Source organism: Suillus subalutaceus (genome assembly GCF_016647625.1).
Source record: "Suillus subalutaceus strain FC151 chromosome Unknown DFJ58scaffold_13, whole genome shotgun sequence".
NCBI classification, from domain to species: Eukaryota; Fungi; Basidiomycota; class Agaricomycetes; order Boletales; family Suillaceae; genus Suillus; species Suillus subalutaceus.
Genome location: NW_024540262.1, coordinates 456,365 through 468,744, shown reverse-complemented (window position 1 = coordinate 468,744; position 12,380 = coordinate 456,365). Strand labels below are relative to the sequence as shown.

At 48.7% G+C, this 12,380-nt stretch overlaps 4 protein-coding genes across 4 annotated transcripts; all 4 read right to left on the bottom strand.

Annotated features, from left to right (window-relative positions):
- Positions 1 to 440: 440 nt before the first annotated feature.
- DFJ58DRAFT_766943 (flavoprotein) lies at positions 441 to 1,414 on the bottom strand. Its single transcript, XM_041388833.1, has 5 exons — positions 1,258 to 1,414; positions 1,083 to 1,196; positions 905 to 1,033; positions 682 to 853; positions 441 to 626 (listed from the first exon to the last, which is right to left on the bottom strand). Exons 1-5 carry the CDS (start codon positions 1,378 to 1,380, stop codon positions 544 to 546), a joined length of 621 nt encoding a protein of 206 aa, XP_041248514.1. The 5' UTR covers positions 1,381 to 1,414; the 3' UTR covers positions 441 to 543.
- A 276-nt stretch (positions 1,415 to 1,690) lies between these two features.
- Positions 1,691 to 5,668, bottom strand: DFJ58DRAFT_653669 (Glutamate/Leucine/Phenylalanine/Valine dehydrogenase-domain-containing protein; the record flags this gene model as incomplete). Its single annotated transcript, XM_041381757.1, has 18 exons — positions 1,691 to 1,762; positions 1,816 to 2,243; positions 2,293 to 2,459; positions 2,509 to 2,596; positions 2,649 to 2,846; positions 2,901 to 2,918; positions 2,973 to 3,200; positions 3,250 to 3,349; positions 3,400 to 3,442; positions 3,508 to 3,624; positions 3,676 to 3,879; positions 3,928 to 4,059; positions 4,107 to 4,174; positions 4,203 to 4,411; positions 4,459 to 4,706; positions 4,756 to 5,121; positions 5,177 to 5,457; positions 5,525 to 5,668. The coding sequence occupies 18 exons, from the start codon at positions 5,666 to 5,668 to the stop codon at positions 1,691 to 1,693; spliced, it is 3,111 nt and encodes a 1,036-aa protein (XP_041248513.1).
- A 642-nt stretch (positions 5,669 to 6,310) lies between these two features.
- DFJ58DRAFT_766936 (uncharacterized protein) lies at positions 6,311 to 8,205 on the bottom strand. The gene is made up of 8 exons (XM_041388832.1): positions 8,024 to 8,205; positions 7,713 to 7,922; positions 7,425 to 7,596; positions 7,208 to 7,305; positions 7,124 to 7,154; positions 6,988 to 7,058; positions 6,800 to 6,910; positions 6,311 to 6,749 (listed from the first exon to the last, which is right to left on the bottom strand). The coding sequence occupies exons 2-8, from the start codon at positions 7,877 to 7,879 to the stop codon at positions 6,464 to 6,466; spliced, it is 936 nt and encodes a 311-aa protein (XP_041248512.1). The 5' UTR covers positions 7,880 to 7,922; positions 8,024 to 8,205; the 3' UTR covers positions 6,311 to 6,463.
- A 1,111-nt stretch (positions 8,206 to 9,316) lies between these two features.
- On the bottom strand, positions 9,317 to 11,734 carry DFJ58DRAFT_83545 (uncharacterized protein). Its single transcript, XM_041392247.1, has 3 exons — positions 11,225 to 11,734; positions 11,019 to 11,171; positions 9,317 to 10,964 (listed from the first exon to the last, which is right to left on the bottom strand). Exons 1-3 carry the CDS (start codon positions 11,523 to 11,525, stop codon positions 9,484 to 9,486), a joined length of 1,935 nt encoding a protein of 644 aa, XP_041248511.1. The 5' UTR covers positions 11,526 to 11,734; the 3' UTR covers positions 9,317 to 9,483.
- Positions 11,735 to 12,380: the final 646 nt, after the last annotated feature.

Below are 12,380 nucleotides of genomic sequence, written 5' to 3'. Positions count from 1 at the left end.
TATCTTAAGGTCAAATGCTTACAGCACTGTTTTGTCGGTGTATTGTGACGATAGAATGGCAACTTGTCATCATTCGATGAGCATATGATATCCGATTGAGCGCATTGGGCGAGCGGTATGAAAGATGCGCGATTTTGGTTCGTTTGCGATGGAAATCCTGTAATCAAGTGATTGAAGAGTAATATGAGTACGGCACTGTGATAGAATGGGTTTAATCAGTCGCATGGCGGGGAATAGATGACGAGAAGATCAATCGAATACTGAATCAAAGTGTTTCTTCCATCGCGAAAGCGTCGCTGCGCTGAGACGAGAATCTTTCTCTAATCATCCTTGCCTAGCAAAATTTGGAACAGATCCTAGGCTTTAAAAACAAAAATGCATCACTCCCCTGTCCTGCTTATCTTTTGTCTAGATGTTTCGCAGATACATCCAAGCTAGCATGCGACGGTGAAAGAAACGGTCCTAGATTAATAGACCAAGATGAGACAATTTAGAATACTCTGAAGTAGTCTCATACAGACCCCTTCGGTCATGAAATTATTATCATTTATTGTCTTTGCGAGTGAGTTTCATTTGATCCACCACTATCTTCACAACATCGCACCATTCTGTCATGGCACCCAGTCCTTCAAGAAAGGACCAAGTCATCTACAGCGGAAACAAAAAGTCGAAGTAACATACCGACGTCCCCACATGCGAGATTCTTTCCAATTGGCCCAACAACTTGGTACCGCACAACATCCCGGACAATGCGCACATGCTCTGCTGTGAGCGGATGTTCGTACATGAGCGTATTCATTGCCGGGAATATGTAAGTTGGCGTCGTAGGTGCCAGCGCACGAAGCAGAGAGGTCTACTAAAAAGATTATCACCGAATGAGACATGAAAAGGCGGTACAACATACTGCGAGGTTGTCGCAGAGTCCGTGTGCGATTTTTGAGAGCGTATTTGCCGAGCAGGGAGCGACAAGGACTATGTCAGCCCATCTCCTCAACTCGATATGCAGGATTGGATCTCCTATCTTGTATGATCCCTGTCGTGGACGTTGAGATGCAGAAATTCATCTTGAAACGTGTACCCACTAGCCACTCGTCCTCATCCGTCCACACGCGTCCACCTGCCTTGACCACGTCCGTACGGTCGTAAAACGCAAGCGACTGTTTCGTTGCAACCACTTCTACTTTGACATTCTGGTACTATATTTGCACGTGCAGTGTAAGCACTGACAGCAGTAGGATCTCATCAAGAGAGACAGACTTGGAGAAGCTCTGCGATAATGAGAGGAGCTTTGATAGATGCTACGCTGCCAGTTGTTATCAGTAACACATGATGGTGATCTAGGAGGCGTTCTTTTTCGGCAATAAACTGACTGTTCACCATCGGTGCATATTAGAAGTTTGCTGAACAGTCGTAGAAAATAGGGTACTTAGTAGTTGACCTGTTGTAACTATAATGCTAGTAAGATGTTTATCCCACGGGACACAGCCGCATGCATGTCACTAGCGCCCACGTGCTGGAACCTCCTAGTTACATACTACTCTTAAATTTCAGCAAGCAGCCACTTATGAGTCTTTCCTTGGAGCAGGCGTCGCTGAGAGTGTATTCTCTACTATGAAAATGCTACTACATACCAGTCGCGGTACCAATATTAATATCCGCACCAATTCCCTTTTTTCCATATCCAAATCAATCATTCCCGTGAGAGATCCCGAGCGAAATGAAAAAAATCTATAGTGGAACTGTTGACGCCGTATTTATAGATCTGTGAGAGGTGAGGATGGTGCTCGTGTAACATGAAAAGTGGTTGAAACTCACAAAATGCGAAGAAACCCAGCTCGAGAACAGAGCGCGCTGGTATGACTCGGGAAGCCTCTCCAGCAAGGTATCGAGACCGACCTGCTTCACCAGGGTGGTGGGTATAGCGCGTCTCATTACACCTTTGCGGCTCGGGGCATCCTCGAACAAGTCAGAATGTTCGAGCTTAGTGTGCAATTCGTTAAGCATGATGGAGAGCTCGTCCGAAATCTGCGTCCGAGGCTTGGCACCTTGGAGGCGGGAGTGCTCTTGCCAAATACAGTGGAATTCTGCGGCGGCATTCTCAGCAATCTTGGCTTGAATGTCTTTAACATAGTTTCGGTAGAAGTCTGACGGCTTGCCGTCCTTGAAGACCATGAGGTCGAGGTATTCCTGGGTCGTGAGGGCGAGGCCTGCGAGCACTTCAAGCGAGGAGCTGGTCACACCGCCTGAAGCAGGGTCAACATTATCAAACAAGTGATAGGAAAGTAATCTCACCCTTGTTCGCACTGGAGTCCTTAAACATGACAACCCTGCGTTTCTCCAAGTGCAACCGTGCTTGCTGAGTGAAGAATAGATTTGCACCCTCGACGATGTACTTGAAGTGGGGTTTGCCTTCTGTATCCGTCAAAGCAGCAACATTAGAGATGTTCACGGCTTCAGGACTGAATGATCGTCAGCTGGTGTTTGGTGTAGGTAGTGACGCAAACATACCGTCCACCGCAAGGCACAAAAAGATCTGCCTTGAAACGGAAGTGAGCACCGTTCCTGAAATCGTTGCCGTCGAGAACGACTTCTCCGGCTAAGCACAGAGTATGTAAGATAATATCGAACTTTAAGAAAGCTAAACCAACATGGTAGCTTGACATCTTGTTCCTCGACCTTGACGAGGTACCCGTCCTTGCTCAATTTGGTCTTATCGAAGTGAGACACGGGTAGCCGTAGTTTTGCGAGGCGGACGAGCTCCTTGCGGTTGATACCTACAGGGTCGGCAAGAACGCCGCTGCCATCAATAATAGCAACGGTCTTGTCAGAACTCAAGAGTATCTCGTCTACAGGATGGTTAATGAACACACTCCATGGGCACACCGCATATTACAACTTACTTGAACCAAGATCACCATCTGCAAAATCTTGCGTCAAGGACGAGAAACCCCAAAGAGTGAAAACGCAAATACCAGGACCACCAGTTTGCACTTTTGTGATGTCCGTCTCCCTCATTGCAAACTGCTTATAAATGCCGAGAACATATTGGCGAATAGACAACGATGTCATTCCATAAGTATCATGGGGAACACCGCCCAGAAGCTCAGCACTCTTGCCAGTGGTGAACGTCTTCCACCATGTCTCGGCACCACGATCACGAGCGTGCAATGCCGCCCAATCCATCATGTCTGCTGTACCCTCTACACGAGATGTCAGTCATCTCAACGAGTCACCGCAAACGGATCTTACCATCAGGCCCAAAAAACAACCATTCCTCTTTGCCATACAAGTCAACATGGCGTTCCTTAATTCCCGAGCTATGATTAGGGATAAGGAGGTCGATGATAGCCTGGAATGACGATCAATACGTTTGTCAACTCATGTACAATGCACGCTTACATCAATATACTTCTCGAAGCAACGTCTGGGCGGCGCTCCAAGCCTGGGTGACGAGTAAAAGAACACCCAAGATAAAGAACACCCAAGATAGCACGGAAAATCACGCACGAAGGTAAAATAGTACCCTTGGCCCCTCCTTCCGGAATGTCCTTGTTCTTCAAAGATTGGGTTGCAGCTAATCCGTAGTTCTCATCGAACAACATCCTCTTGTTGATCATGTAGTTTCTATCGCCCGGTGCTCAGTCGTAGAACCCCCTTCAAAAGAAACGAACCTACTCCTCGTTTCTCGACATGACTATACGAATACCGCCACGAGCAACATCTCTGAAGCGAATGTGAAAGCCACGAAATTCGTTTCCGATGACGAGAAACATTCCAAAAAGTGGTGTTGGATATTCACCCTGGGGTAAAAAATTGGGGGCGAGACGGAACGATAGTGCGACCTTGGTTGGTTGATAGAAATTCGTCTTCAGGACGTGCCTTGAAGCAGGGTCAGCTCCCAGTTGATTAACTTGTTTTTGAATTCACTTGTTGAAAATGAGGAAGCTCTCGAGAACTTGTAGATCTTGCTTGTTCGAGACTGCACGTCTGATTTTATCGTGCAACTCAGTGTCGGACAAGGGCTGCGTCGTGTGAAGACGCTGGTAGGAGAGAGTAGGACTGGGTGTTGCTCGTCAAGGTCGCCCAACGCACATTATCATACTCACCGCAGCCGTGATGTCTGGTCCGCAGCTGGGTAGTGTACCATGGCGAAGTTGACGTATAGGAGGCGGATCTGGTAGAGAAATATTCATCCAGGGAACCGAGCGAAACGGACAACGCACTATTTCTGAATGTGTGTGGATAACTTGAGCGATGCTGTCGCGCGTGAAAGTTTCCTCTCTGAAGCGTCTCTTGATATCATTGAGTACTTCAGCGTGCGAGGGGTTTGATTCGTCCAAGATATTCCTGAGGTGGTGGTATGCGGGACCCAGGCGGTTACAGAAGTGTTGAGCAAAAACCCAACCGCAATCTAATGAAGGATGAACTCGGTTCCCGTCTAGACAATGTTGGACATACAGGCATATGTCGCCTCTTGCACAGCATGTCCAGAGTGGACGGAACCACGAAAAAAGGGGTTATCGGGGAGGCAGTACAGAAGAGATGCTTCTTTCATCACCTGGAATATGGAAAGCTCGATCGGCGCGCCGGTTGAGTTAGGCATCGGATTCAGGTGTAGAGAGATGATCGTGATCCCATTGGAGAACTGCTCTACATACTTGCGGGACGAGTACAACTGGTAAAAGTGATAGAGGTGCGAGAGAGCGCTGCAAACGGGTATAGCCACCGTGCTGTTACATATGCTGGTCAACACACCTGAAGAACCGGGAAGTGCCGCCCGTCTTGTATCCAATGACAAGACGCCTTTCACGAGTGCCTTCAACTTCATATACTTCCATTACAGGACCATAGCGGCTCTCGGCTTGCCACATGATCTTCTGGTACTCCCGAAGAGTATGCGGGCTCGCTCTCTCGAGGAAAGCGGTGTCAGAGACAGTGCGGATGTCGGTATGTCCATCCGCCCGAGTTGGGGACGGGGGTGGGGAAGGAAAGTTGCACCTGGTAATGAAGTAGCAGCGCAACTGTTTAGCTGCTGTTGCTGATACGGATCCAATTGACCGGTAAGTTTCAAGGCGGTAACATTCCGACGGGGTTGATTTGTCAAAGTATAAAGAGTCAATTCTGCATCACAGACAATATTGGTAGAGTAATTGGGAGCTATTAAGTGTAAACACACCTCGATTCACAAGTAGCGCCAGGGCCCTCCGTGGAAGTCAGGCCCGGTAAACTAGTGTGAATGAAAGTCGCTCCATTTCCATTCTCGTCGATCTTCTCGAGGTCGATGACGAGCTTACTGAAGTCATGCTTCGTGAATGCAAGAATCTTGGCACCAAAGAGCCCGATGATGTGATCAGATATCACAGAGGACGATTCATTTTGAAAATAGGTATCGTCGATGCCGAGTTGAGAGTAGAACCAGTCCACCTCGTTCTCGACCAGCTCGCGAGGGATGAATCCCTAACATTATGTTAATATGACGCAATGCGCAATGAGGATTGACCTCAAAAGATGAAGATTGCAGCACCTTAGCAGTGACATCAACTTTTACCTTAGCGCGTTGTTCATCTTTACCATTGAATTTGGGCGTAGTATAGCCAGGCAGGTTCCTGACGCGCTGCAGGGATACCTCAGTGCCTGCACCGGAGTCATGTCCATTGAGGAGAGGCATATTGGGGTCACCGTGGATGCCTGGACTGGGACGAGGCAGGACGGGCGTCGAGCACGTCGTCTAGCAGTGATTACAGGTCTATGATCTATGGGAAGGTCGTGTACAGTTGCCACAAAGATGAATCGATGTGGATGATGAGGGTGAAACAGCGTATTTATACGGACCGTGTCTAGCAGCCATCCACTGTCACTTGCCCGTATCTGCCACGACAGTACTGTGGCAAATTCAACAAGGTTCACAAATGCGTCATATATAGCAAGTTGAGGTGGCATTGCAGCCTTAATTTCAAATGCAGAATCAATTGAATAGATTTATATCGGAAAGGGCCTTTGAGTGCCACTTTACCCGCGATCCAACACATGGCAAGCGCTACCAGGCAGATGCGATCTGCGTTCCAGTTAAGTTCAAACGATGAAGCTACTAGTAGTAAACTTACACCAGTATCCCCGATGGGTCAGTTCCACGAAGTGTTGAGCGCGGCGGACTCGGAGGCGGGGATCTTCTCACAACAAAGATGCGTGCACAGCGACACAGGACATGATCGCGATCGATAAGTTCAAGCGCAGATGTGGTTCTAAGTAGGACTCACAAGTCATGTGGATAAGATATAAGGGGATCGACCGCAATCTGCCGCCAAACAAGTAAACTCGAACGAAATGTTGACATTACATATAGGAACAACGTTTATACATAGTGAAGCGATACTCGATAACTATGAGAACAACAACACTTCGAACACGTCTTTTGCTGCATTCCTCCCAACATGATCGGTATAATATGTTATTGCGCATCTCCTCACTCCATGTTAGCCAGCCCGTCACGCACGTACTCTTCAAAGAGGGACTTCCAGTCTTTGTGCCAACGACTCAGCGCAGGCCTGCCCTCGACAACATCTGCCGCACCCCACATGATGCGTAGCTGATCGAGTTGGTGGCGAGACTCGTTGTCAGGGCAGAGGATGTAAAACTCGCCAGCACGAACATGGTCGAGCATGAAAAGAACTGTCTCCTCAGCCGTCCAAGCGCCTGCGGGTTTCTCGCCACCGTTGCGAGCGGTCAGACCTGTAAAGGTCCACCCAGGGCTGTGAAAGCCAAAGTGAGCATACGTCCGAAAGAATCCGAGATAACCCACATGAAGAGATGCGCGGTGACGTTGCACGCCGGACTTTCGCGAAGCTCGTGTGCGAGTCCTTCCGTCAGACTCTTCACCGCGGCCTTTGCGGCGTTGTATGCTGGGTTGCCACTGTACCACGCGGTATTGCGAATGAAATATTATGATGATGATTAATTCGGCCAATACGGTGCGTTGCTCGAACTTACGGTGGATTGGTGATCCCTTGCTTGGATCCAGTGTTGATGACGACAGCTTGGTTCTCCTGGTGCAGCATGGACTGGCAGAAGAATGACATCACCATCAGCGTCAGGATATACGGTACATGCAGAGGGGAACACCAACTGGCACAAAGGTCTGCTGCACATTGATCACACTAAATGCTATAAGTTGGACTACGCTCGCACTCCTATCAAACAGATGACGAACCCGAAAAGATTGACGTCAAACGTCTTCTTCCAGTTATCCAGCATCTTCCAAGATTTGCTGTCGGGACCTATGGCAGCATTGTTGAGGAGAACTGCAACCTGCAGATAATGATCAGATCAGGACGTTCGCTTGATGTAAGATGGGATGAAATGAGATTGAATGGCGTGATTTGAGGTGGGAACCACAGGTTCCGTGTACAATGGCATAATTCGCTCACCTCGCCCCACGCCTCATAGACCCTGTCGCGCAAACGCACAACGTCGTCGATCTTCGACACATCGGTCGGAATAACAAGTACATTAGCCTCTCCAACAATGGAAATGACCTCCTTGGCAGCAAAGGCCAAGACATCTTCCATGAGATCCGCCATAGCAATTTTCAGACCTAGCCTGGGTGCAGTACAAATCACCAAAGCACCGAATGCAACAGTCAACACCGTCAGCGCAGACATATCACATTCGTGAGTATCTCGCTCGCGGGGTCAAGAGCGATGGCACCCACGCACTTTGCCAATTCGATAGCAGCAGCTTTACCGATACCGCTCGCAGCGCCAGTGATAACTGCCACTCTACCAGCATGGAAGACTGGGTGAACTTCGTTATCCAGGGGAGACATGGCTTCGACACGTCTAAGGGAGGGGGTAAAAGGTGAAGGGCCACGATCAAGAGGCATGTCTTTAGGTCTAGCGGCGGTCGGTGTGATTCCTGAGAAATAACTGGGGATCGATTGGTAGTTATTATCAGAGAAAAACAGTCGAGCACATGTCATGCATTGTCAGTGACTGTCGCGCATAGCGTAAGAGTAAATATAACCCACAAAAATACAATTAAATGGCTCTGGTAGACTCGCTGGACTGGCGAGCGTTGTCTTGTCGAGCAGTCAAAAGAAATAACTAGGACTCATACGATGTTTAGGACAAGTTTAAATACCATGTTTATATACCATGAGAAGCTTAACAGACAATCCAAGAGGTATCCACCCGAATAGTCCGGACTCCGAAGAAGGCAAAGTGCACCTTTCAAGAAATTACTCGCCTAAAATAACACAAAATAAAATAAATAAATTCGAGGTGGGATCGATCATTGCAGACTGCGCATGCATGTAAAGTAAATAGTGATAACTGAACTAGTCCCTCGGATTAACGTACGAAGAACATACGCCAAGCTGCAACGTGGTGTCCAACGTGATGTTCGAACTTGGAATTACTTTGGCCTTGATGATCCTATTGTTGTGGCCCTTGTTCGTCGAATGGTTCAAGTAGCTCCTGTTTCATCCAAGCTAGTAGTATTTGGGGCCCCAGTGCGGTAGGAAGATGGTCTGTAGGCAGCTTTGCGACCTCGTTTATGTAAGTTGAAACCTACAAGGAGATGATGGTCAGATGTGGGGAGTAATTGTGAACGTTAAGGGCCCCGGCCATGAATCGACCCTAGTTCTTCCCTGACCAAACCTCTAGAACTTCCAAAAGGAAGACAGTCGTGCCCATAAAGGCTGGGATTCAAAGTCGCACGAACACCCCGCAAATGTTAATTCCAGGAATATATACTATGTAATGCTGTAAAGCTCGTTCCTGGCTGAGCGCTGAGCGGCTGAACGGTTCAGCAAACGTTAGAAGGTTTTCCGACACACTCTGAGCAGAAAATCGGCTTCACACCTTCACCTCGAGCGCGCAAGCAGACAGTTTACTAGTACGGTCCTAAGGCAGGTCTCCTGGAGGTTTCAGAAACCAAGACTCGGAACTCTAGCTCCGAGAAAAGTCCAGATTGTTGCCCTGTCTTCCCTGGATCTGGTACTTAGCTGAAAGTTAGCATAATCATTTGAACGTTAACATTGAAAATTTTGGCAACGGAGTAAATATGACGCAAAAAGCACATAATGTGATGTGTGGTACGCTGGCTAAACTCCAAATAGTATTATGAGACAAGCCAAGAGTTGCAAAACGCATGCTAATCCTTCGAGAATAACTTTTGTTGAATGAGATAATAATGCCAGAGGCCGGAGATATACTGCGCCCAAAGTTAGACCGCTAAAAACAAGGTATCTATCGCATGAACAAGCGGACCATTGATTGTGCGCGAGTACAGGATAACTACAGTAACGAGAAAGCATAACGACCAGCCAATTTTCGTCCATATATGAGCGGTGGCTATTGGTAAACCGAATTTGAGTCAACACGTACAAAACAAATGAAATCATAATCAACATCAGCAAAGATTTGACCAACCGGGGTAGCATGCCTCGATCTGCCCCGGCAGATACATGCTCCCAAGACATCCATTTTAAGACTCTTCTCCGCCTGAGTTATTGGAAGAACCAGAAGGTTCGATGCCCATCTTCTTCCGGACAATCTCGAATGTCTTCAACATCTTCCTCCTTGCGCCGAGAGCGGCAACACCTTTGGCCTCCAGGCCCGCCTCGTCGAGCACGACCATGTCTTGCCACTTCATCTTCTCAAAGTTAGGCGTATACTTGTGTAGCCTCAGGCTCCTGAGCCAAGCCGGGATATCGTGAAGTAACGCGGGGTCAACGTCTTCCTCATCCTTCTTTGCTGCACTACCCGCGCTATTTCCACCAGAAGAACCGGTCTTCGGAAGCCCAGGGGATCGTCCTCCTCCACGGCTCCTGCTGTTATTGTTGTTGTTGCTCTGCTGCATAGCAGCAGCTTGTTGAATGCCTAGCCAGTTCTGCGGGAATCCAGCAGCCATTTGCGCCGCAATAAGCTGCGCCTCCGGCGTCATTGAACTCATCCCCATAGCGCTCATCTGAGCTTGTAGGTTCAACATGTTCATCTGCATGGGGTTCATGCCCGCCAATAACCCTGCGCTGGGCATACCCATCCCGAGTCCGGGGCTACCGAGTCCACCAATGTTGAACCCATTCATTCCTAGCCCGTTCAAGGGGCCGTTCACATCTTCCCCGCCGAACCTGTTCGACTGAGGCAACGCAGGACTCCTACTGCTGTTCCAGTTGGCTGGCTGTTGGCTGAGGTTAAGCTGTGCGTTGCTGGCGTTGGAACCCTGACTAACGTTCCGACGCTGACCGGATGGCTGTTGAGAAACAAGATTGCCCTCGTTGTCATACATGTTGTTGTTCGCTTGTACGTTGGTCTCGGGAGCAGGAGGGTTTGTACTTCCATTACCCCTCGACGGCCGACGGAAGGACTTCGGATCAGCCATGAGGGGAACACGTGCACCAGGATTCCAGTCAGTAAGCTTGGCAGCCGCCACGTCGAGATGGGAATGTGTGTCCTTAGAGAACATAGGAATCAAGGGTGTATTGACGTTGCTGGCCCAGCTATCGCCGACCATGGGGGACAACGCCTCAACTCCAGCGCGAGGCGTTCCGAGAGAGCCGCTAAACTCAGTGCTTTTGGGCCTTGAGCTGCTGCCAACAGATGGAACAACGATTTCCTGTGCAGGAGAGTTGATATTCTGCTCTGCGACTTGACTGAGTGCGGATCCCCATGAAGTACGCGAGTCACTGCTGCCGGACGCAAGAATGGGTGCGGAAATCCTGTGTGCTGCATTGCTTGCCTTTAGCTTAGCGCGTTGGTGGGCGAGAGTGGCGGCTGCGTCATGGCTAGATCCCATTGCAGCTGAGTCTGGGGAAAGAAACCCAGAAGAAGTGGTATCGAGTGCAAGGGATTGCCTGTTCTGACTGCCACTGAATACGCGAGGAGAGGCGGGCATAGGCGACTTGAGCGCGGGGCTCTTTAACGTCATCTGGGCCAACTTGGCTTCCATCTGACTCTGCATCGAACCTGCATCTCAAAATTAGATTCGTGAAGCAATAAATATTAACCAAGAATACTTACCGCCAATAGCAGGGCTCAAGAGAGCGGTCATCGGATCTGACCTCGCCATCTGCTGCAAAACGGTAATGAAAAATCGAATTTGAACTTGGGTAGATTGTTGAAGAAGACTGTAAAGAGCAGCAGTGCGCTCTGCTTCAGAAAGGACCTTGAACCCTTCAAAAAAGCATATTAATTGATGACGGACTAAAATGGGACAAGGCGCTTACATTGCTCGATGGCACTTAATTCTTCTTTGAAATTGACATCCAATGAGGCAGCAGCCATCTCCTCAAGAGTCTCTTCGTAGTTTTGGAGGTTCTCAAACCATTGGTCGATTGCCTCTGATTCTGGGGTTTGGAACATAGTCGCGCTACCGAGTAGTTCGCTTGTGGGACGAGCACTGCTTCCTCCACCGGGACGAGGGGAAGCTGGCGCTAGAGTTTGGCGAGGACCCATGGAAGCGCGAGTAGAGCGTGCGTGATCGAGAGGGGAAGGTGAAGGACTGGAAGGAGGACGAAGAGTAGACATGGGCGCTATTGATGACTGGAAGGAACGATGATATACGAATTGAACTAGAGGATGAAATTTGAAATGCGACGCTCGTGAAGATCCGCTAGCGGTAAAATGTATGAAGAATTGATGTCGCTAGACACGTTTTTGCAAGATATAGGAAGGGGGTAGATATGTGTTCCTAATCCTCGAGGACACGATGAGAAGGTGAGATTTTGGAAGGAGGGGGGTAGATATGAGATTGAGATGGCTCTTTGATGAGAGCTAAATCTCTTTAGAACGAGCCCTGACGTCGAGTCTTGGGACTATGCTAGAATCAAAAGCACGATTGCAAAGTCTGCTGAGCAGAACTGACGATAATGCGACCGCTGCGTTGCGCTGCTTTGGGTCTAGACGAGACCAGCGGAGCCTGCCGGTCTAGCGAAAGTCAAAGCCTGCTAGACGATTGCGAAGGACAAGAATAACAGAAATTCAAGATACCTGCGAGGGACGAACAAGAACGACGTTGAACAGCGTTGAACAGCTTGCTGCTGTGTCACTTCCAAACGTTGTCTTCCCTTTTTGGAAAAGTTCCGTTGCCGACTTGATGCCGACAATCCCGAACCGTTCAATCACATCACAGCGGACACTAGTAATCTTGCCGATCGCACCTACTGACTTACCTTGATTAATGTTGCAGTGCTCGTTGCTGGCGGGGTAATTTGTCCACTGACAGTACTAGTGGTTCGTGTACATTGATCCTATCAGTACTAATGACTGATAATATTTGATACAGCAATATTCAAGAATACCGTTTTATAATTTCAATGCAAAGAGAGAACGCTATTTCAGGGGAAACGTTCGACATCGACTGGGAATCAAAGACAGTCGCTC